The sequence below is a fragment of the Otolemur garnettii genome, unplaced genomic scaffold, assembly GCF_000181295.1.
Source record: "Otolemur garnettii isolate 467f Iridium unplaced genomic scaffold, OtoGar3 scaffold00108, whole genome shotgun sequence".
NCBI classification, from domain to species: Eukaryota; Metazoa; Chordata; class Mammalia; order Primates; family Galagidae; genus Otolemur; species Otolemur garnettii.
The window spans coordinates 6,609,181-6,632,302 of record NW_003852503.1 but is presented as its reverse complement, the minus strand read 5'-3'; the positions used below and the strand labels follow the sequence as shown (position 1 = coordinate 6,632,302).

At 47.0% G+C, this 23,122-nt stretch overlaps 1 protein-coding gene across 1 annotated transcript in view; it reads right to left on the bottom strand.

Moving 5' to 3' along the window:
- Positions 1-14,020: 14,020 nt before the first annotated feature.
- Positions 14,021-23,122, bottom strand: part of TMPRSS13 (transmembrane protease, serine 13) — a 17,904-nt gene continuing 8,802 nt past the window's right edge. Inside the window, exons 6-13 of the mRNA XM_012809553.2 lie at positions 22,541-22,633; positions 21,716-21,759; positions 20,420-20,582; positions 19,368-19,540; positions 16,243-16,341; positions 14,940-15,082; positions 14,676-14,828; positions 14,021-14,047 (exon numbers count right to left, since the gene is read on the bottom strand). Of these exons, the coding sequence (XP_012665007.1) occupies positions 14,021-14,047; positions 14,676-14,828; positions 14,940-15,082; positions 16,243-16,341; positions 19,368-19,540; positions 20,420-20,582; positions 21,716-21,759; positions 22,541-22,633 (895 nt within the window). The remainder of the gene's footprint in view (positions 14,048-14,675; positions 14,829-14,939; positions 15,083-16,242; positions 16,342-19,367; positions 19,541-20,419; positions 20,583-21,715; positions 21,760-22,540; positions 22,634-23,122) is intronic.

Genomic DNA, 23,122 nt, shown 5'->3' with positions numbered 1-23,122 from the left:
GGTAAACTTATTTCCTTGGCAAATAGTTCTTTCTCAAGAGAGAAATCGGTAATGCTGTTGCACTTTTCATGCCAAAGAATAGGTTCTTCTAGAAGGTAGTAGGGAGGTAGCAGAATGAACATACATAATTGTTAATTAGATTCTAGGATTTGTCACTTAATGATGGTTGGTCCCGAGCAAGTTGCTTAACCTCTCTGAGCATCAGTTTCCTCATCTGGAAAGATGATATTAATGATATTGATTGCCTCCTCCATGGGGTTTGGGGGCAGCTCGAGTGACATAACACATGTAAAATACCTACCATAGTGCCTGGCAAAGGTAATTGCTCAGTAACTATTAATTTCTTGATTTCCTATACTAACTAAACGCACTTTGACCAGCCCCAAGACAGAATTGACCGTTACCAGCATTACTGCATGGAACACAGATCTTGGTGTGTCTGTTACACGCCTTACCATGATGGGCCGGGCATCACGTACCCCTTTTTACTTCTGACTGCCTTCTGGTGAACGCCACCCTACAGAAGGCCATTACATTAAGTCACAGTGGATGCAGATAAACTGTGAGATCAGAGGAATGTGCCCACTGCTTCAGACCTTTCTGATGGCCAGGCAACTGAGTGCTCCATTCCCTTCCCATCCCTGCAGGACCCAACCAAGCCAACTGAACTCACTGAGCTGGCTTAGAAAGACTGTAGCTCTCTGCTCGGGAGAGGCTTCGAGGAAGTGACAGAAACACAACAGCCAGCTCGGAGCATTACTAAGTAGCAGAGTCTGAACTGGAATCCGGAGGCAAAGCAGGTTATTGGCTTGGGGTCTTGTTGGGGAAAGACATGACCTTGGCTTCTGGCTTTCAGGTACTGTGCACTCCTGGCCCCTGCTTCCCATGAGGAGATGCTGTCCATGGGGGTGAGGGAGTCTCACCGCGACACAGTGACCTTCTCCCTCAGTCACCAGCCATTCTCCACCCCTGTCCATGTGGGGCTGAGGTTCTAGCACCCACTCCTACCTTCTCTACCTCTCTCTGCACACCCCGAGCTGTTAACCAGAGGTAGGCAGAAATTATTTCTTTTGCCCCAGAAATCTGTTTAAGGGAAGTGCAGAGAGATGGGTTTGTGTGTGTGTGTTTTCACTCTGAACGGGCCATTTCTCCTGCTCTCCCAGGGTGAACCTGCTGCTTTCTGCACTGTTGAGATTAGATTTCTGTCTGTGATAAAAGGAGGGCGTCTTGTGGCTGATCTTCCCAAGACTGGTGAGGCGTAGGAGCTTGGCTGGAGACACGTCTGACTGCCATTGCTACCATGGGCATTTAATATGTGCTGAGGGCCCCAGAGGACCTGCTCTCAGCTCAAGAGTGCTCTGAGATGTCAAGGCCAAGTGAGATAGCGTGGGCATCCTTCCACAGGATGCCTAGCTGCAAATCTCCTCCTGCAAATCAAATATCCCCAAGCTGCGCACACTCAGGCATATTCAGACAAACACGTCTTCTAGGCCAGTGGTTCTCAAACTTGGACATACCAAGGAACCCCAAGGCAATGTTTATGCTTCTGGTCAGGGGACAACACTTTGAGAGCCAGTAACTAATACACCTACCAACAGCACTTGGATATTCACACATAGGCCCAAAGGCGTATACACACAGACACGTGGTCCCACCCCACCTCTTTAGCTCACTCTGGGCCCAGCCTCCCCGTAGCCCTTTGGGCTCCAGCCTCTCCAACCATCTTTGCATTTTTGAGTCCCAGGTCTCCTGCCTTGGGAAGAAAAAGAGTCAGGAGAACAAGAAATCGAGGCAGAAAGGCAGGATCGCTCACACATTGAGGGAATGGCAGTAGATCTTCCTGGCAAGATAGTTCCCACTGAGGGTGGAATAAGAGATAAAAATTTTTTCTCTGCCTGGAACATGATTCCGCCTACTCTTTGTCTAGTGAATGCCATCTCCTGCTTCAGATCTTAGCTCTAATATCCCTTTTCAAGGAAGCCTTCCCTGATCTACCCCTCCTTCTCCCAAGCATCAACCCCAGAGTCTGGCAGATCCTCGGGATAGCTGATCAAGTCTTTACATAATTTTTCTTCATGCACGGATGGCAGCTTTGTGTTTGTGTATAGTTGACTCCATGAGAGTTGGAATCACATTGAGTTTCTCACAGTTCCATGCCTAGGTGACTGTCTACCTAAAGGTAGATGCCAAAATATATTTGTTAGATGTAAATGAATTCTCACGCATGTGGACAGCTCAGGTATATGCACAGGTATCCATAGAAGGACACATTTATGTACACTTTTTTATGGATCTTTAGCTTTCTTTGAAGCAGGGGGTAGTAGACTCAGACACTGTTGGAGGAATAGAAGTTAATGTAACTCTTCCAAAACACAGTGTAACATTTGGGATAAAAATGTAAACAATCCTATTTATAGAATTTACCCTTTGGAGATGAGTGCTTCAGAATAAAAATGTGCACTCACAAAGAAATTCATTGCTAGAATATATACATTGTCAAAAACTGGAAACTACCCTACTTAGATGTCCACTTATAGATCAAGTAAACTATATATCTATACAGTGGGGTATTCTGAAACCATTAAAATGATAATACAGCTGCACCCCCTTTTTGAGGTTTCACTTTCTGGTCTCATTTACCCATTGTCAACCAGAAATATATAAGTCATAAGTTTTAAACTGCAGACTGAGTAATGTAATGAAATGTCTTGTGCCATCAGGCTCTATCCCTTATTCATCACAGCAAGAAGAAGGGTAACTATAGTTCAATAAGATATCTCGAAAGAGAGAGAGATAACAAATTCATACAGCATTTATTATAGTATGTTGTTAGAATTATTTTATTTTATTATTTGCTTTATTATGTTGTTTTCTATGTTTATTATATCTATTACTGCACCTAATTTATAAATTAAACTTCATAGATTTGTGTAGGAAACACTTAGTATTAATCCTTAAGATAGGATTTGGTACTAGCCACGATTTCAGACATCCATAGGAGGGCTTGAAATGTATCCCTCTCAGTGAAGGGGGAGACCACTTGTCATATCCAACCCTGTAGGGAAGGTTTTCATCTCATGTTGGGGGAAAAAAAAATCAAGATACAAAACAACCTGTATAATATGATCCCATTCATATAAAATTATAGATCTTTATCTATAGGTATACAGAAAAAGTTCCAGAAAGATTTTACCAAAATGCTAACAATATTTATCACGGGATGATGAGATTTAAAGTAATTTTTTACTTTCTTCTTTATAATAGTACCTACTTTATAATGTTGAGAGATTGAGATAAAGTGTGCGACAATGTGACCGGTTTATAAAACAATGCGTGGCACAAATAAGTGGTAGCTTTTATATTATTTTTATAGTTTCAAGGATTGTTTGTATTAAAAAAAAATCCTGTAAAAAGAGCATTTACAAAATTAAATTGCAAAATTGCAAAAACAATCAAGCTCCAAAAAAAAAAATAAAAAGAAAGGGCCAGGGAGGTGACAGCATGACAAATCACCTGTAGGTGTGGGTCCTCTAACCTAGACTCAACCCCTGCTCCCAGCACTTGACACCGTCCTTAGTATAAGTGCCAGTGACAATATCTTGAATTCAACTAAATTTGCATTATCTGTTAGTCCAATTAGAGGGATTATCAGAGAGCAACGGATGGATTCCTTTCTCTACTTCAATCACAAAACTGACCCCGCCCACACCTCATCACTGATATTGAGGATATCAGTTACATTTCCCCAAATCCAGAGAGAACGATTCAAGTGTTTTTAACTAGCATTTTTGAGTGCTCACCTGGGATGCATCAAGCCCAGGCAGTTAAGAAAATGCAAATTCCCCGTCACTCTTCTCTGTCCCACCCGCTGTGCTCTTTATTAAACTGCAATTAAATCTTTATTCCTCTTCTTCAATAAGACCCACTCCACAGCACACAGGTGACTGGCCTCGGATCTCTTCAGATGATAGATTGTTCACTTTTCCCCAAAAGTAGGCAATGAGGGTAAGATAAAGATACGATTCCAATAGAATTTCCAGGAAGTCCCCATTCCCAGTCATTATCTGCAGATTTTCCTATTTTTGTCTTGCATGATCTAATGCAGCAGTTCTCAAAGTATGGTCGGAAGACCTCTGGGGGTGCCTGAGAAATTTCACGAGGTCACCAGGGTCAAAACTCCTTTCAGGAAAAAACTATGATGTCCTTTGCCTTTGTCACTGTGTTGTCATTTGTACCAATGGCACAAAAGCAAGATGAATCAAACTGCTGGCTTCTCTACACACATCAAGGTGGTGGCACCAAACTGTACGCTACTGTGGTCACTGTGTCCTTCTTCACAAACTTGTCAGTTTCATGTAGAAGTGTCCTGGAGGAAGCTGCAAAGTGTATTGACTACGATAAATTATTAATATTAAGCTTCAACCCTGTGCATGTCTTTTAATATCAGATGTGACAAAGTGGGAAGTCTACATAAAGCATTTTTGCTGCACACTAGAGTGTTAAGTTGGTCACAAGGAAAAGCACATGGGTATTTTTGGGTTGCATGCTAAACTCGACATTTTTTTCATGTGACACCATTTTTTCTTGAACAAAGATGGACAAATGATGCTTATTCAGCCTTGAATATTGGCAATGATTTCCTCAGAAATGAAAAAAAATGCGCTTGTCAGCTCAAGGAAGACAATTGACAACGTTTGTCGCTTAAACTTTTAGTTGAAGATTAGAATTTTAGAGAATTTACATCCTTCACTATGACACCAACAGCTTCCAATCTTCAAAGACTTTTCTGATGAAATCAATGTTGATATTAATGCACGCAATGTTTGTCTTATATAATAAAATTGGAAGATTTTCATAACTCAGAGAACCAATATTTTCCAAATTCCCCAGGAATGATGCTATAGAATTAGGCATGGGGAAAAGACTCATTTGAAGTACAATACAGACCAAGAGATGTTAATTTAATCCAATACAAAAAGTTCATTCATAGGGTTTTCAGATTGCACATTTGTAACTAACCTTTAAGAAGCTACCACTTGCCAAAGTTGAGTAGAATCCCAAAGAAAAGTATACTTAATTATCTGAAAAGGCTATTCAAATACTCTTCAACTTTCTAATGCTATATTTGTGTAAGATTGGATTTTCTTCATCTATTTCAACCCAAATAGCATACCACAACAGATGGAATACAGAAGCAAGTGTGAAAATTCAGTTATGTTTTATTAATCCATACATTAAAGAGACTTGTAAAAATGTAAACCACTGCTACTCTTTTCCTTCTTCTTGTTTTTTTGAGATAGAATCTTCTTCTGTCACCCTGGGTAGAGTGCCGTGGTGTCACAGCTCACAACAACCTCAAACGCTTGGGCACAAGTGATCCTCTTGCCTCAACCTCCCAAGTAGCTGGGACTACAGGCATTCATCATAATGTCTGGCTAGTATTTCTATTTTATTACAGACAGACTCTCAATCTTGATTAGACTAGGCTTGAACTCCTGAGCTCAAGTAATACACCCACCTCATCCTCCCAGAGTGCTAGGATTACAGGTGTAAGCCATCTCACCTGACCTCTCCTTATTCTTTTTTATTTGAAAAATACAGCTTTTTAAAAATAAAAATGTAATATTAACATGTAAATAGCCCAAATAGGTATAGAATTTGTATTAAAAACTACAGAAGTTAGATGAAAGAAATTAAAGATCTAAATAAATGAAGTGTCATACCATGTTCATGGATTGACTCAGTATAGTTAGCATGTTAACTAAATAATTCTTCATAAATATAAGGAAGCTTTTTCTAAAACTTACAGGTAAATGTAAAGGAACTAGAGTAGCCAAAACAATTTTGGACAAGAATAAATTGGGGGGATTTGCCCAACCCAATTTTAAGTCATACTATGAAGCTACAATAATTAAGACAAGATGGTAATGGTGAAAGGACAGACATGTTTGTCGCAACCCGTCGGGCTGTAAGGTCCTGGTCTCAATCACCACAGGAAGGAACCAGGCATGACGAGGATTAGTAGTGCACACTTGAGGGAGGCGGGCTAGCCCTTCTTTGCAGGGTAGCCCCGAGCAACCTCTGCACTAGCCTTTTATTGAGATAGAACAATACAGGTGAGGGGAGTAATTAACAATGACTACATGCTGAAGGCTTGGGCTCTTCTTCCACAAGGAACACCTACGGAAGAATGGCCCGAGGTCCACCCGTCAGCTGCAGATCATCTGGCTCAGATGTCATCTGGCATCCTCTACACATGTTATCAATGGAACAGAATAGAGAATCTAAAAATATACCCACACAAATATATTCAGTTGATTTTTGACCAAATGCAAAGACAATTGGATGGAAAAAGTACTGTCTTCAACAAATGGTCCTGGAACAACTGAATATCCTTTTGCAAACAAGCAAATAAAAATGAACCTCAATATGTACCTTAACAGTATCCAGATGAACTAAAAATGGATCATAGGCCCAAATGGGAAACACAAAATAATAAAATTCCTAAGAGAAAACATTAAAGAAAATCTTTATGAGCTTGTATTTGACAAAGAGTTCTTAGATATAATGGCAAAAGCACAGTCTGAAAAGAAAAAAATTGATAAAACGGGCTTCACCAAATTGAAGACAATTGTTCTGGTAAGGACACAATTAAGAGAATGAAAAGGCAAGCCACACAGGGAGAAAATATTTGCAAATCACATATACATCAAAGAATCGTATCCAGAATACAATTCTGGATACTCAAAACTCAACAATATGATAAAAACAACCCAACAAAGAGGTGAGCAAAATATTTGAACAGACATAATCACCCACGAGGATATACAGATGGCAAATCAAAAGATTCTTGAGATCATTAGTCATCAGGGAAATGCAAATTAAAATCATAAAAAGATACCACTGTATGTCATTGAATCTATTAAAATGACTATAATAAATATAAATACTGACAATACCAAATATTAGGGAGGATATCTAGCAACTGGAACTCCTACATTGCAGGTAGAAATGAAAAATGGTATAGCCACTCTAAAAATGATCTAGCAGTTTCTTACAAAGTTAAACATGCAATTACCAGATGACCCAACAATCCCATCTATAGTAATTTATCCTAGAGGGATGACGATTTATGATCACATGAAAACTCATACCCAGTTGTTGAAATCTGTACTCATTTTTATTTCTGCCATGATCTTATTAGGAAGGAATGGCTTTGACTCCAGAGAGAATTCACAAGCCTTTAGCAATGTTCCTAAGAGATACAAGTCTAAACTGTCAAACAGTTGGGGAAGGGACTTTAGAGGTTGAAGAGGGGAGTAGTCTAGGTCTGACCCATGCGGAGTGGGATTCCTGAGGCTGAGGGTACAGAGAGCAGCAGGTTTGGGAACTATGCCCTTTACCTGTGCAGTACTCTGGGGGGTACTTGGGCAGACACGTAGCCTGGGGAGCTACGCACAAGCTCTCCTGGGGGAAGAACATGACAAAGCCAGGCTGCAACAGTTCAAAATCAGATTAGTCTGCTTTTATAAAGAAAGGTGACATTTCTTGCACCTTAATGACCCAGAGCACATTCCTCTGGCTCCATAGGTCTTAGTTGGAAACCCCAAGAACAGATGAGATGGCCCAGCCCCAGAGTGAGCATTTACAGAGCTCACAGAAAAGAGAGTGAAGGACAATCTCTTAGGAAGACCACTGTAGAACTTGTGGAAGACTGAGAAAGAGCAGCCAGAGGGCTGGAAGGGAAACTGGGCGAGTCCATGGCATGAAGGTCACGGCAATGTCATAGGGCAGGGAGAGCTCAACAGCTGAATGCCATGAGAGTTCCAGTAAGTTAAGGACTGAGAAATATCTATCAGATATGGCACCATGGGGGTTCACTGGTATGATGGGGCAGGGGCCAGATGGCTGTGGATTGAGGAGTCATAGGGGGAGGGGTGTGAGGATATGTACCCCTTGCAGCCCTGAATTCCCTAACTCCATTGGCTGTGCAGTCAGAGGCCACCAGCACAGAACACTAACTTCTCCCAGATGAGAATTCCTTCAGGGACAGGCAGCATCCGGGCCTCATCAGTGACAAGAGAGACCACAGTGAGCTCAATTCAGTGGAGCTCCAAGACTTAGAGAAACCAGGGGCTAGGAATGGGTGTTCATTCCCTGGGTGGTAGTGTCTCCTCCGTGGAAGACCAGCCCACTGCAAAAAGACGAGGAGAAGTGTTTATGAAAGAAATGGCGAATTTCCTAAGAATTGGAGATTCATCTATAATTCTCTTATTGAGAATTCATCTATAATTCTCTTATTTGTTTGGTGAAGGTATTAGAAGTGAGAATTCACCTCTGAGCTGTTCAGTGGACCTGGTTCCATTCACCCAGCAGAACTAGCAAGTTCCACTGAGTCAAAGGGAGAGTGAGAAACTAGGGGAGTGGAAAATAGGTGACCGGGACTCCCACACAGCCAATTAGAAGCAAAGTATATTTAAAGTGAAGGAAAAGCATAGACTTTCCCAGGAGAGAGGAAAAGGGTCTCCCTAGCAAATGAGAGGGTACACCACACAAAGGCAATACACCAACGTAACTATTTTCACCCCAATTCCTCTTATATTTCCCTATAAGAATTCCCACTGGCTCCCCGCAGGCCTTCGGGTGTGCTGTCCTGGTTTCATTTCTGGCACCTTAATGACCCAGAGGTCATTGTTGTGGTTTACCTCAATTGTCACATAAATCCAATTTTCCTTACTCAATATCAATAATTATTAACTGTCATTTCACTAATGATGGTATCTGTTAGTTTTGCGATGTTTATGGCAACGACAGTGGGCCTTGTTCTGTGACAGGGATCCTTATCTCTGGGGATCATTGTCTCTGTTTTATGGGAGGGTCATTCACCAGCTAGAGGGCAGGTATCACAGGCTAGAAGTTACATTTTGCAGGAACAGCACACACTTGGTTAAGTAGGCCACACCCACCCAAAGTTTCTTGCTTCACTTCAGGGCCCTTTCCAAGTTTCTTGTCCAGAAGACCATAATTCTGTCCCACCTCCCTGCAGCCCCTTTTAACCTCCTTTTAGGAGGTTATATCCTTATAACCTCCTTATCCCTAATCAGAAGGGATCTGGGGGTGAAGGATGTGGCCCTTTGCTATAAATCCAACATTTGTTGAGAGGTTGCCATAGGCAAACCCTTTGCTCTACGTGTTTACAGGTATCATCCCATCTAATCCCACAAACAATGTGGGCTACATACACCCATTTTACATCCGAAGAAACAGAGAGGGTGGGTCACCCACGATCGCATGGCTAAGTAAGTGGCAGAGCTGGAATTTGTCCCTTCAGGTGTTCCACTTTCAACTCCAGTGCTCTCTCCACCTCAGCGCAGTGTATTTAGGAGGGATTGTTCAAAGCAGATTCCCAGCTCCTTCCTTGTATAAAAAGTGAAAACCCTCCTTTGAGACTTAGGGCTTGGACAGAGAAGGCATCCTCTTATGTCCAAGTCCCATGTCCCCCTAGAGGGAGCTGAGCAGTGAGGATGAAGATCAGGCCATGTCCTCACCTTTCTCAGAGGTCTCATCTCACGATACCTCCTCCCTGGGGTCCAGGGCATGGTCCGCCCTGTTCTCTGGAAGGGCCCACTGTGAGACCAGTGTGGTTCTTACTTGCTCGCTGGGCAGCAGCTGTCCTAAAGGACAGGAGAGTGCAAAGGAGGCAGAGAATGAATGTCATGGGCCTCTTGGAAACATGTACCCACACCAGTGAGACATGGAGGTGTTTGGGAAGACAGTTTGACATGGTTTGGCAGAGCCTCCCTGAAACCATCAGTGAACAGGGATGAGGGAAAGGCCAGGAGCCTCCTCTCGCTCCTGATGTCCCTGTCCAAGGCTCCAGAAACTACATGTCCTAACTCTCTGCCCATCTGATACTCTGAGGGGTGTGCCCAGCCTTCTCCGGGGAGTTGTCTTACCTTGCTCCTCCTGGAAAGACACACAGAGCCAGATGGTGGGCCCTATGAAGTCACAGGTGGGAGAACTCCACCTGCCTTTGGAAAGCACCACTGTCAAAGGGGTGTCCAACCTGCAGCCTGTGGGCCACATGTGGATTTTTTGCGGATTATTGTGCTTATCTCCGGTGTCAGATATCATGAAAATTATGCACAGACCCTTTTTTTGCCCATCAGCTTTCATTAATGTTTGTTTATTCAATGTGTGGCCCAAAACAACTCTTCGTCCAATGTATGGGGAAAAAAATAGTTGGCAGAGTATAGGAGGAAGGCAGCTTTAAAATCGGACAGCCTGGACTCAAAGTCCAACTCTGCCACAAAGTATTAGTGTAGTTTTGCAAGGCTTGTTTCCTACCTTGGTCTTTGTTTCCTCATCTGTAAAATAGGCATAAACACAATGGCCACTTCACGGGACTGTTGTGCTTACAGAAGATAATGCACTTCAGGTTTTGGGCACAGCAGCTGGAACACAGCAAACATTCAGCAGATGCTATCATTATCATTATCCTCATCACCGTCATTTCAAGAGCTCTCCACATGCGTGTCCTGATGTCCACCCAATTGCATCAGGACAGAAAGGCTAAGCAATTATGGGAAACAATGGCCCTTGGGAATCTAACCAAAGCCCAGAGGCAGCTGGAGCCCTGAGAGGCTGTTAAGTGGCTCCTTTTCCAAAGAGCCACCATCAACCGCACTCCCAACGTACTCGGGCTCTTCCCTCCTTCCCCAGGGAAATTGCATGGAAATTCAGCAGTCAACAAAGTGGAGGAAGCCAAAGAGTCATTCCAGAGTTAACAACCCAGAGATGTCTGGGACACAGAGACCAGGAGCGATGTCACCTCAATTCCCTCTCCCCACCAGAAACACACATGTACCACCCAGGAGATTCTAGACCAAACTGGGAAGCTCCATCACCCCCCATCCATGATGTAACCTCTGTAGATGCCCTGTGCCAAAGGAATGTATTTTTTTTTCTTTTCCAATCCTGATTCTTTTTCTCTGCCTTTATTTCTCTGACTCCCCACCCCGAAGATCTCTACACCCCTGCCAATTAATTTATGTCCCAGGAAACCTTAGAAGGGAAAAGATCTGTTTTCTAAGGAAAAAAGAACAGAAATGCCCTAAGCCCTAACTCTGTCCTGGATCTGGCTTCTGGGGAGATAAGCCAGCTTCCCCTGGTGGGCAGAGATGGCTGGCCGGCCTCCAAAATGAGTGTTCACTCTTGTAGAAGAGTCAGCCAAGGTCTCCCTTTCCCAGCACCGTGTCATCTGCTTGGTACCTTGTGACATGTTTGCACCTATGAAATAAGAGTGGAAAGTACTTCTGGGCCAGAGCATTTAAGAAGCAGATGTGCCTTCTTCGTGTTTCCTTTCTGGTCCAAAGCCAATGACAGTGTGGATGACAAACTTACAAGATGGAGACACAGGAGTCCCTGAAAAGTCACGTAAAAGACGGCCTCCCACTGATCACAGCCCCCTCGCTGAACCATAAGGAGGATGCAGAATAAACTTCCATTGGGTCAAGCCATTGAAATTGTGAGAAATGGCGAGATCTATTACAGTAGGTGTTACCCCTACTTGAAATACTATAAGCATGACATCTGCCCCTCCTCCATACCATCCTGTGCAGATGGAACAGGAAAAGATGGGAGGAGGGAGTTTTCCAGGCATTGATATCAAGGACTAAAGCAAACAGTCTTGAGGCATCCCCAGAGGCCACATACACAGGGCAGACCTGGAGAATTCTGTGCTGTGGCTAGAGATGTGAGCTGGTGGTAGTAGTGCTGGGCCTTCCCCAGTGGGACCATAATGGCTGAGGTCAATATATCAATATTAAACACAGAAAGTAAGTGCAGAACAAGAATGGGGAGATCTTTCTTAAGGGGCCAGTGGGACCATCCATCTAATGCTCTTGGAAATAGCTGCCTACGCTTTGGGGCTTCCTCGGGAACACACCTGTTGCTGAGCTGGCAGAGGAAGGAGAATAAGGACATGCCCCACCCCCATCTGCTGTGTGAAGGCTCACCTGCTCTTTGACACATTGCGGACATAAGTTACCCAGTAACATGGAGAGTTTCTGCGTAAAATTGCCTGTCAACGATGTGCTGAAACTCATTTCAAATGTGATCTCTTCAGGGAAGGCTTTCCTGATGTTTCTAGGTGTGGTTAGCAGCGGCTTTGTCCAAGTTCCAAGCATGGTAACCCCACTCAATCACGGCTTCCAACACTCGGGGTCGTGACCTACTTCCATGCTCATGCTGTCATGCTCCTTGCATCCCCTGGACCTACCTATTTGAGTACCTGGTGCAAGGTAGGCACTGATACGGCTGGCGAATGGCTAAATAAATGAGTGTGTGACTAAGTGGTCAGAGCCCAGAGATGAGGAACCAAAACTAAGAATCAAAACGAAAGGTGTCTGGGTACCTGGATGGGCAATCTCAATTTTTTCATTAGGGTGCCAGTAAAATATCCAAAGACAAATTCTTTAGGTCATGTGATTTTTATTGCTAAAGACCATTGCTGGGGAGCTGCTGTAAACATGGACTCGGCCCCCTCCCCAGCCTTGCTAACATTCCCCAGTGTATCCAGCCCCTTCACACCTGGCCAGGCACTCCCGCCAACTCCAGCCTTCTCTTCTGGGGAAGTCTTTCCCCTGGGAGCCACCTGCCTGAGCTGGGCTGGGCTGGGCTGATCTGTTTATACTCTGCCCTTGTGGCAAAGCCATAAGGAACCTAGACTGGCTTGAGGAGGTGAAGAGAGGAAGACTTGGGGAGAAATAGCTGCCCCAGCGAAAAGGCTGGGGCAAGGCCAGCCCCTCTGATGGTTCATAGGAGCAGGGCCAACTGGGATCCTTCACAAGAGATATTGGAGGGGGCTGCGACCTGGGGACAGGATTAGCGTTCTCTCCATGACAGCTTTTACTGCAATGCTAAGTTTCTGGAACAACTGAGAAACTGAAAGGTGGTGAAGGCTAACAAGAAGCCCTGAAGATTTAGAACTTTCCCTGAGAATGAGTGATGCTGTCCCCCTGGACTTCCCTGTGGCGCCCAGGAGCCTAGGCAGTGGGCGGCGTCCATTTCTTCAAGCCTGGGTTGGAGCCCTGGCAGGCAGGAATGGTTCATGAGTCTCTGCATTGGACTTGCCCACCAGCCCAAATGCAAATTTGCTTCCCCTGAGTATCTCAAAGAAGCTCCAGGTGCTGCACCGACTGGGGACATGTCCATCCTGGGGACTTTGTCCAGTCCTTTAGGCAGTCCTTGGGAGCCAGAAATGTTTTGTAGGACTCTGAAATGGCACAACTTCCATGAGTCCCCCAGAGTTCTTGGGGTGACTGATGCTCAAGACTCCTGAAATTTTTAAAGAATCTTTAATAATACATCTATTTCCATTTCTTGAATATAAAAATAAAATAAAATAATAAAATCTGCCCCAATAGCCTGGTGACCAAATGCTTGGAGACCTATCCACAGTCATCACGACTGTTAGCCAGAGCACAACTTTTGACATCCCAGGCACCAGCAGGAGGCCTAAGCGAGGGTGCACTGCTCATAACACCACTGAGAGTAGCTTTCTGCTAAAGACGGTCCAGGCGCTGGGAGGCTGGTACACCAACGAAACCTGTTATCTGTCCTGGGACAGCAGTGGCATCACCTGGGCTGCTGATGTCTGCCCACCCTGGGCTAGTCTCCAAGTCAGGGTCAGAGGATCAAGAATTCCAGGCCCTTCCCTGGGCTCTGGGCTGCACCTCCTCCATCCATTTATAGACGTCTCTGTATGAGCATCCATGGTACCTGTACTCTTATCTTCAGATGACTTCCAGCCTGGGATTTCCAGAAGCGTTGACAGCTCTCCTGGTTTCTGAAGAAGTTGGGAGAGCAGCAACGCACACACACAGAGGCAGCAGACAGTGGAGGTGGGAGAACGAAGGTGCCTGGTGGCAGTTAGCCGTGATGATGCTGCAAGTGGCAAGTCACTTCGGCCGGAGCCTTCACAGCAGCCAGTGCTGTGAGGAGGAGCAGGCCAGCTGCGTTAGGATTTCCGGAAGCGCACTTCACTCTGAGGAAGAGAACGGGAGAGCAGGATGAAGGTGGGCGGGGAGCGCAGAAGCCCAACAGTTCAGCCCAGCTGTCACCTGGCGCTGCCTCTCAGAGAAGAGGGGCAACAGAAGGAAAGGATGGAAGTAGCTTCTGAGATCCTCACCATACCCGATTCCTGGAGCAGCCTTTCCTGATCCCCCACAACATGCCCTGCTTTACTGCTAAAGACAGGAGACCCAGGGAAGGCAGAGCCTGAGCTGGGCCAGCAGAGTTGGGGGCAGGTCCCCATTCCTGATGCCCAATTTCCTGCCTCCTCTTACACACCATCCTCGGTGGTCTGTGCAAACTCACACCTTGGCCATCACTGGGGAAAAAGGGATGGCATGGGGTTGGCACCTGGCCTGGGTCTCTCTACCTTTTGGCAACCCCCTGTGCTATGTCCTGAGGGAAGAAAAGGAGAAAAAGAAAGACAGGCAGCCAGGGTTGGCCCCAGGACCAACATTTGACCCTGTCCTGAATATCTCTGAATGTGATGGGCTGGGGAGGACCTCTGCCTACATCCCAGGGATAGCCCAAAACTCTCCTATGCTCCCCGCCTTTGGGAGTCCCCAGCCTGCTTGCTGCAGGGTCCAGGGCAGAGGTCTCACCTCCATCTTGCTATAAATCCAGGGGAGGACTTCTGTGACTTTGGTGTACACACCAGGCTTGTTTTTCTGGCCACAGCCTGTGCCCCAGCTGGTGACCCCTGTCAGATACCATCGGCTGTTCTGCTCGCAGACAAGAGGCCCCCCGCTGTCTCCCTGGGGGAAGATAGCATGTCAGCAATGCAGGCCTGACTCCATGCCAACCCCACTCCCAGCCTCCCCCATTCCAGGCTCCTGGGGCTTGATCCCCATTCAGAGGCCCCTCACCTGGCAGGAGTCTCTGCCCCCACGGAGGTCCCCAGCGCACATCATCCTCGGGGTAAGGTAACTGTCATAGACAGAGTAGTCATTGCACTTCTGGAAGTCAATGAGCCTGACCTGCACTTCCCGGAGGAAAGGGGATGTCTTCTCTTCAGGGCGGTGAGGATGGAGGAGAGAGAGGATGGAAGCCAGTGAGACTGAGGAAAGCTCCATGGCTTCCAGCGGCCCAACCCAGGACCCAGACTCCCACTTCTCAGGAGTGGAGGCCTGTGCCTGGCCCCGGCCCAAGGGAAGCTCTCTGTGGTTGGACACCCAGGGCATATGGCCACACGCACACCCTCACTCCAGACACAGTTCACTGCACATAAAACAGAGACACACACAGACACAGACACGCTCAGTTCTATACGACGACCTGCTCACGATGTTCAAAGCAGCATCAAACACATCGCTTCATCTGTTTTCAGAAACCATGTGTCCTAAGCAGGCAGGTCTTATTAATCTATTTAAGGTGGGGAGACTAGAGCTGAAGAAGTGGTGTACCCACAGTGACATCGCTGGTCAGGGATGGAGGCAAGATCAGAAGAATGTGGCACCCAGCCTGTCATCTCTCTATCACACAGAAAAGCAGCCCAGACTCATGGAACAGGCCAGTGGAACCGAGTCCTGCCAGACCACGGTGTCCTCCTGCACAATGTGAATAATCTTACAGGACCAATATCAGACCAGGCAGTGTGTGACCAGGATGAAGTGAGGCAAAACAACAAGCCCACGTCATCACCTGCTTAAGGCCGGACAAAACACCAAGGTCACCATGCAAACCACAAAAATACCAAACATCCCCTCTCCCAGCCAGTAGGAGTGACGGCTGCTTCCTTACCAATCACAGCCTTAGGCTCTTTTCCCTTTCTAGATCAGACCAGTAAGAATCCAAATCATAGTGTGACCTTCCTTCCTGACAGCAGCTAACCCTCCCTAAACCACCCAAATGCTATAAGTCCTAACACCCTCTTATTGAGATGCTCTCCACGCCATCCTCAGTGGCCTGTATACTCTGCCTAATTGCAATGAGCAATGAACCCAACTTGTCCAACTGCAGGAGTTTTCCTGGTGATCTTGACTGGCACTGACACACCAACTGCACTGGCACAGATGCAGGTGTCTGTCTACACACATTCACACCCGGGCCCATCAATCTACCCAAACTCTCTTCTAGACAGGCATGCCTCCAGACACCAGACACCTTGCCTCTGCATGTACATACGTATATACCCACACACGCACACAGCCTGGCATCTCTGCCTCTCACCATCTGTCTCCTTGGTCTTGCCAAAGCCTGTGATCCAGCAGGTCTCATTGAGGCTGAAGGTCTGTCCATACATGGGGAGGCAGGCAGGGTGGATGTGAGCTGCAACAAGACCTCGAGACATCAGTGGAGGAACAAGACTGGAAGTTTGGTGAAATGGGTGAAAGGTCAGGAACACTAATGCTCTAGGAGTCCTCTCCTGCCCTAGATTGGTTCTGAAGCCTCCAGGGCCTTGGACTGACCAGGCAAGAAATGTAATCACTTTATCTCAACCTTCCACCCTTCCAGGTGCTGCCCGAGTCCTCAATGCCATCTGATTTCCACAGCTGCCCTGTAGACAGTTGCATGAGCCTTGGAAGTTCTTTTGTGCTAAGTTGATATTGGGCAGCTGAGGGTCTCTCCTCACCTAGACTGGCTCTCCTGGCTGAGCCTCTCCATGACTTTTCCATCAGAGCAGGCTAAGTCCCACATATTGTGGCCGTGGTGTGTCCAGCCTGGCCTGGGGAGGGCACCTGCTGGTGGGCCAGAGCCCATGGTTCTCCTTCCAAATGTTTGCCCAGCACAGGGTAAGAAATCTCTTCAAGCAAGAAGAGCATATTCCCATAGCTACGGACGCAAAACCCTTGCTAACTTGGTCTCGCACTCAGAAATATTTACAAGGTGCTGCTGTATATCACTTCATAAGCTCCTTCTGAGGACTGGTGTTCTTAGATGAACTAGGGCATTGACCACCAAACCCCAATTTGCGGGAGGAAAATTATAGTCGGTAGACATATGTTCACAATTTGCACAATCATTTGTTATGTTCAGTACAGCATTTTGTACTTAGAATAGCGTTGGAGGAAGAGGGAGGAGGGGAAGGATGAATGGATTTTAAATTCTCCCATAAATTGGACCTTACACATTAGTGTCCACCACATTTTGTTTGTTAGAAAGTAAACAAACAAAAAATAAATGCAGGGATGGCATTCCTCATTAACAAAAAGTGCAAAACTTGATTTCTTTTCCCTGTCCATTTTTGAGATGGAAAGATTTGAAAAACATGTAACACCTTTCTGTGTTCCATTGTTCTATATTCCACTCGTTTTCACAGGTTTTCTCAGAAAGTACTGTGACTTCAAGGTGCTTGGCCTGCAAACAAGTTTAAGAAAATCTGCCCTGATTTCTAAACCAAAAATCAGGGCACCTGCTCTGACCACAGGACTGCATAAATGTGAGCTGTGATTCTCTGATGAAGGGTTTGCTGTCTGCCCAGGGGCCTGTTGGAGCCTGAAGAGGACCTGCCTCAGTCTGACAAGGATGTGCTCTATTAGAGTAGCCTTCATTGGATTGTAGGAATTTGAAACTTCTGTAACCTCTGTAAGTATACGGACAGCCCTACAGTTGCAATGGCAAATATAACAACACTGGCAATACAACACCAAGACACAGTAACCTCTGTAAGTTGACCACCCAAGGGGCTGTAACAAACTGGTCAACATATAGAGGTGGTCAACATAAGGAACTAGATGTACCATACTGATAAGTTCATGGGGGCCTATATGGTCCGTGAAAATCAGGTCAACTTTAGGAGGTGGTCGATGTAGGGAGGTGATCAACTATGGAGATTCTATTGTATTTAATTTGTTTTGGAATTCCAAGTCATTCCAAGAAGGGATGGGCAAGAAATAAAATCTGGTTGATTTTCACAAGGTGAAGGTGGTTTCACAAGGTCAAAGTGGCCTGTTCTGGTCCTGCAGACTGACAGTTCCCTTGTGTGTATGCATGGGGGAGGGCAGCTGGCACTCCTCACCTCATAGCCCCAGGGTCCCCAGAGTGGACTGGAGGGGCAGGAGGAGAGCTGGTGGGCATGGTGTGGCTCTGGGTGGGCGGGGTCTTGCATGGATCTGGCCCGGCCCATCCTGGCTCTGCCCAGGGATCCTCCTCCTCACCCCATGCTGGTGAGCTGACTGCCCTGACTCATGACAGACACTGCCTCCGTAATTCATGAAATAGTTCCAGGAAATACCAGCTCACAGAGCACAGGCATAGCTGGACTAACCGGGGAACTCTCGGGGCTTTTGGAAATCCCAGTACTCCTACTTTTCCCACCTGTACTCCTTTCCATCAATTCTTTGAGGACTCATCTTAGCTACCCTTTATCAGGTGAAGCCTCCCCTAGCCTGCTGGGACTGATGAATCTCCCAGTCTGCGACACCATAGCTCCCTGTCCTTCCCCAGCATCTCATCACTGGCCTCTGCTGGTTGTATCTTGGTGTTATATCGCCAGTTTTGTTATATTTGCCAATTAACTGCAGGGCTATCCGTATAGTAGACACACAGTATTTGATAAGTAGACAGATGAGTGAGTGAATAGGTGAATGAATGAATGAATGAATGATGCCTTCTTCGACATCCCTTGTTCAGAGTGATTTTCTGGTAATTTCCATGACATTTCCTTAATGTAGCTTTATTTGGCCCTTAGCAACAACTCTGGGCCAGTTAGTTGTTTGAGTGCTTTACGTTCACACGGCTGTGTAGCAATTTGCCAGCCTAGAGCTGAGCGGGAACAGTCAGATCAATCTGGGTCCAATCCCGGAGCTGCCACTTACAACGCGTGGCCTCAGGTAATTATCTCTCTCTAAAGCAGCAGTTCTCAACCTGTGGGTAGTGACCCACAGGAGCTGTATTAAGGGGTTGGGGCATTAGGAAGGTTGAGAACCACTGCTCTAAAGCTCTATTTCCTCATATGTCAAATGAAGCTAATAAGAGCACCTGCTCCACAGAGTCAGCTGTGAAGAATAAGTGAACTTATATATGGAAAATGCCTTCCATCGTGTTTTGACCCTACACGCTCAGTTAATATCCGTGAAACAATTCAGTCTGTTTATATTAAGATCAGTATCCAAGCCCTGGCTCTATCCCCAGTTTGTAATGTAAGATGTATCATTTGGGACAAATTTATTTCTAAATCTTGTGCCTCCGTTTCCCCAATTATAAAACAGAAGTGTTCCATTTAATAATCTCTAAGCATCTTTGACTTCTGCCGTGCTGAAGCTCTGGGGCCCCAATATGAGTCGACAGGTGCAGCCAAGTCCAAGGGCTGCCGAAGGTGCAGGAGTAGGGGGAGGGGGTCCAGAGTTACTCACCGGAAAGGGTCAGGGGCTTGGAGAGCCGCATGAGGGCGATGTCATAGTCATCCTCCTCATCCGTGTAGTTGCTGTTGATGATGATCTGGGAGATGGAGGCTGCCTCAGGCAGCTGCTGCAGGTTGTTGGTGCCTGCGTACACCTTCCAGCCATCTAGCATCTTCTCCCGGGTCCTGTGAGAGCCACAGAGCAGGGGCCAGTTACCCACCTGGCAGAGTTTCCTGGTAGCATCTGCTACATACAGGGAACCAGAGCCCGAGCTTGGAAGCAGGAGCGTGGATGAAATGACCTCTGAAAGGAACGCTGGGGTCCACAGCAACTCTCCACTACCCCCCAAATTCTGAACTGCTTGCTCTGCACCTCACAAGGAGAAGGGATGAGCACGACTCCTGTACCCCCACTATCTCATCTACAGGTCATCAGGGGTCAAATAGGCAGGTGGGACTGAGCCCGGTAGCATTACACTCAGCAGAAAGAGAGATGTAGACAGGACGAAGTGACCCACAGTAGACTCACTGCTGGAGAGGCCGGTGCCCCAGAGCTCTTTCCTGCCCTTCCAGCCTGGGCCGTGGGCTCCCAAAGGGACAAGGTTGGCTGGTAAGTGTCAGAAGCTGACTACTGCGTCCTCTCCAAAATCCCAGACCGTCAATTTCTGGGATAGCACTTCTGATTTGGGGGCTCCTCTCCTATGAGTTCCAGTTGCAGGAAGCAGCAACCAACCCAAAACCTCTTTATTTCTCCCTGTCCTTCAGGGTTAGGGTCCCGAGTCCCTCTTCCTGCCTGCCTTTCTCTCCCTAGATGGCCTCAGTGGGGTCTTCTTATCCCTGGGCCTAGCTGAGAACAAGCCCCTCAACTCCCACTCTCAGGACCAAATTCCAATTGCCAATCCTGACCTTCAAGGGGCCGTCTAAGCCACACCAGCACTGTCTGGCCCATGGGGACTGAACTGACCCCCACAGTCGTCCTCTACAGAGAACTCAGCCTGTAATCAGCACTTCCTGGTGCCCCTGGTCCTGGGTAGTATGGAGTCACCCGCCCAGTCTGGCACTTACACGAAGAAGCAGTGGGCAGCAGTGAGCACCCACTGGGCATCGATGAGCGTGCCTCCGCAAATGTGGGTGGTGCCGTAATGCAGACTAACTTGCCAAGGCCACTTGCTCTCTGAGGCCAGCGCCCCTCCCACGATCCGCCCGGTTATGGCCCTCAGTCCACAGTCTGGGGGAAGAGGAAGAGGCAAATTGTGAACCTTGCTTCTCCCAGAGTTCTTCCTGAGATCCTGCGCTGAAGCCTCCACCACACTCCTGGGCCCAGGGCAGGCTGGGGCCGCTTTGTCCTGAAGGACACCTCCCACCCATGGATGCTGCTTTGCTCTGAGATCACACAGCTGTTTCCTGCCAAAGCAGAGCCACTTCGTTTGGGTTCATTTTTCGGGATCATCCAGTGGGAAGTTTGATCCCAGGCATGTTCCTCTTTCTTTCCACTCATTCATTCTTTCATTAATTTGACAAATGCTTACTCAGTGCCCCGGCCCAGCACTTAGCAATTGACAAATGCTTACTAAGTGCCCTGCCCTGTGCCAGGCATTGGGGTTATGGCGGTGAAACTTAGGGCTGTTTTTAGGGGCTGAGGAATGCAGACCAATTCCAATAAGACCCTGAATTGACGGGCATAAGGATAGGGGTCTCTATCATTTAAAACACAAGAAGAATAATCTCATGATGAACAGGAGAGTCAAATGGCTTTCTTGAAATGAGAGAGGTTGCTGGGCTAGCTCCTACTAGTCAGGAAAAGGGGAAATGTTACACTGGGTAATACACAGGGTGTCCAACCTTTTTTGTCTCTGCTATGCATTGGAAGAATAAGAGTTGCTATCTTGGGCCACACATTAAATATACAAATACTAATGAAAGCCGATGAGAAAAAAAAAAAAAAGGTATACTGCAGTGGTTCTCAACCTTCCTAATGCCGCGACCCTTTAATACAGTTCCTCATGTTGTGGTGGCCCCCAACCACAAAATTATTTTCGTTGCTACTTCATAACTGTAATTTTGCTACTGTTATGAACCATAAGGTAAATATCTGATATGCAGGATGGTCTCAGACAACCCCTGTAAAAGGGTCGTTCGAGAACCGCTGGTATACTGCTTACTTTTGGTGATATCTGACAGCCCAGATAAGCAAAAAAAAGTCCTCACAAAATAAGCATGTGGCCTGCTGGCTGCTGGTTGGACACACCTGCCTTCTGGCTTGGACCCCCAAGGCTAGTCATCTCCCTCAGAGGGTCCCACTCCTCTGCCCCTGGCTCTCATACCACACTGGGCACAATCCTTTTTTAAAAAGCATCTTACGGGAACACTGGAGAGAGACGTAATTCTGGGAAGGGCATTCAGACCTGCGGGAGGAGACACAGAAGGTGGGAAAAGCTCACATTAGCCACCTCCTCCAGGAAGCCTTCCTGATTGACACCTGCTCAGTTCCTGTTCCATTTCCAAGAAAGCTACCCTTTGTACAAGACGGTGGAAATGTCCTTCTTCCTAGAGGGACATTCTCCCTTTGAGAGTGGCTCAGTGCAAACCTCTCCACTCTCATCCCCCACTCCCACCCCCCATTTTTGTGACATGGGCTGCATCCCCGTTCTTTGAACCCGGGACCACTTCACTGTCCCAGCATCTTCCCACAACTAAACAGGTGGCCTGACGCTCCTGTGACTTAGCTCCTTGATGTAGCATGCATAGTCCACCTAGCACAGAGCAGGCGACCAGATGCAGTGAGTGCCCTTCCTGCCCTCACTCACTGTGCCTGTTCTCCCCTCTGAGGGGTACATAGTTCTAGCTGGTGGAGCAGCCTCAAACCCCCACTCAGTGGGGCTGAGAAAAGGGGGCTGCTGGGCTAAGAGGATGCAGGATGAGAGGCTTCCCCAGTGGCCTCCCAGTTCCCTACTGCTGCTCCCCGGCCCCGGCCCCAACCCCAGAGATGCTCCTCCCTCCCCCCAGGTCCAGTCCCTGTAGCAGCTTTCAGTCCAAATTCCAGGCTGACTGGTAGCCCCAAGGTTTGGCAATTCTCTCCGGGATGCCCCTGATGCTCTCTGCACCAGCCCTCCAATCAGGGCTTAGTGAGGAGGCAGTGTGGGGAATGAAGACTGCCTCTGCAGGGCCACGGCACTCTGGACACACCTTTGGAGGCTTTCCTGGATGGTGGAGTTGTATTCGGAGACTGAGAAGCTGCTGGCAAAATCCTTGTGAGCTACCTTGGTTGTCCGGTAAGCACTACAAGGGCAGAGAGAGAAAAGAATAAGCCTCCTAGGGACAGAGTCCACCCCAGGTTCTCCAGCCCTGTTGACAGAGGCCAGACTGCGACGGCCTGGCTGGTGCTGACCCTTCCCTGCAGCAGTCAAGGCCTAATACAGTCTGAGCCCACCCACATCTTCCTCCACTGTCCCCTCCAGCCCTATGTGCTAGCCCAATAGTTCCCGGAGTTCCCAAAGTGGAGACTGGCATTGGCATCCCCTGGGAAGTTGTCAGAAATGCGAATTCTTGGGCTCTCTTCAGACTTACTGAATCCTAGGGGACTTACTGAATCCTAGGGTGGGCCCAGAAATCTGTTTTTTAAGAGACTCTCTGGTGATGCTGATGCATGTTCAAGTTTAAGAAACACCAGTCTATTATTGCAGCCCAATTCATAATTGCCAGGTCATGGAAGAAGCCCAAGTGCCCATCGATCCACGAATGGATCAACAAACTGTGGTATATGTACAC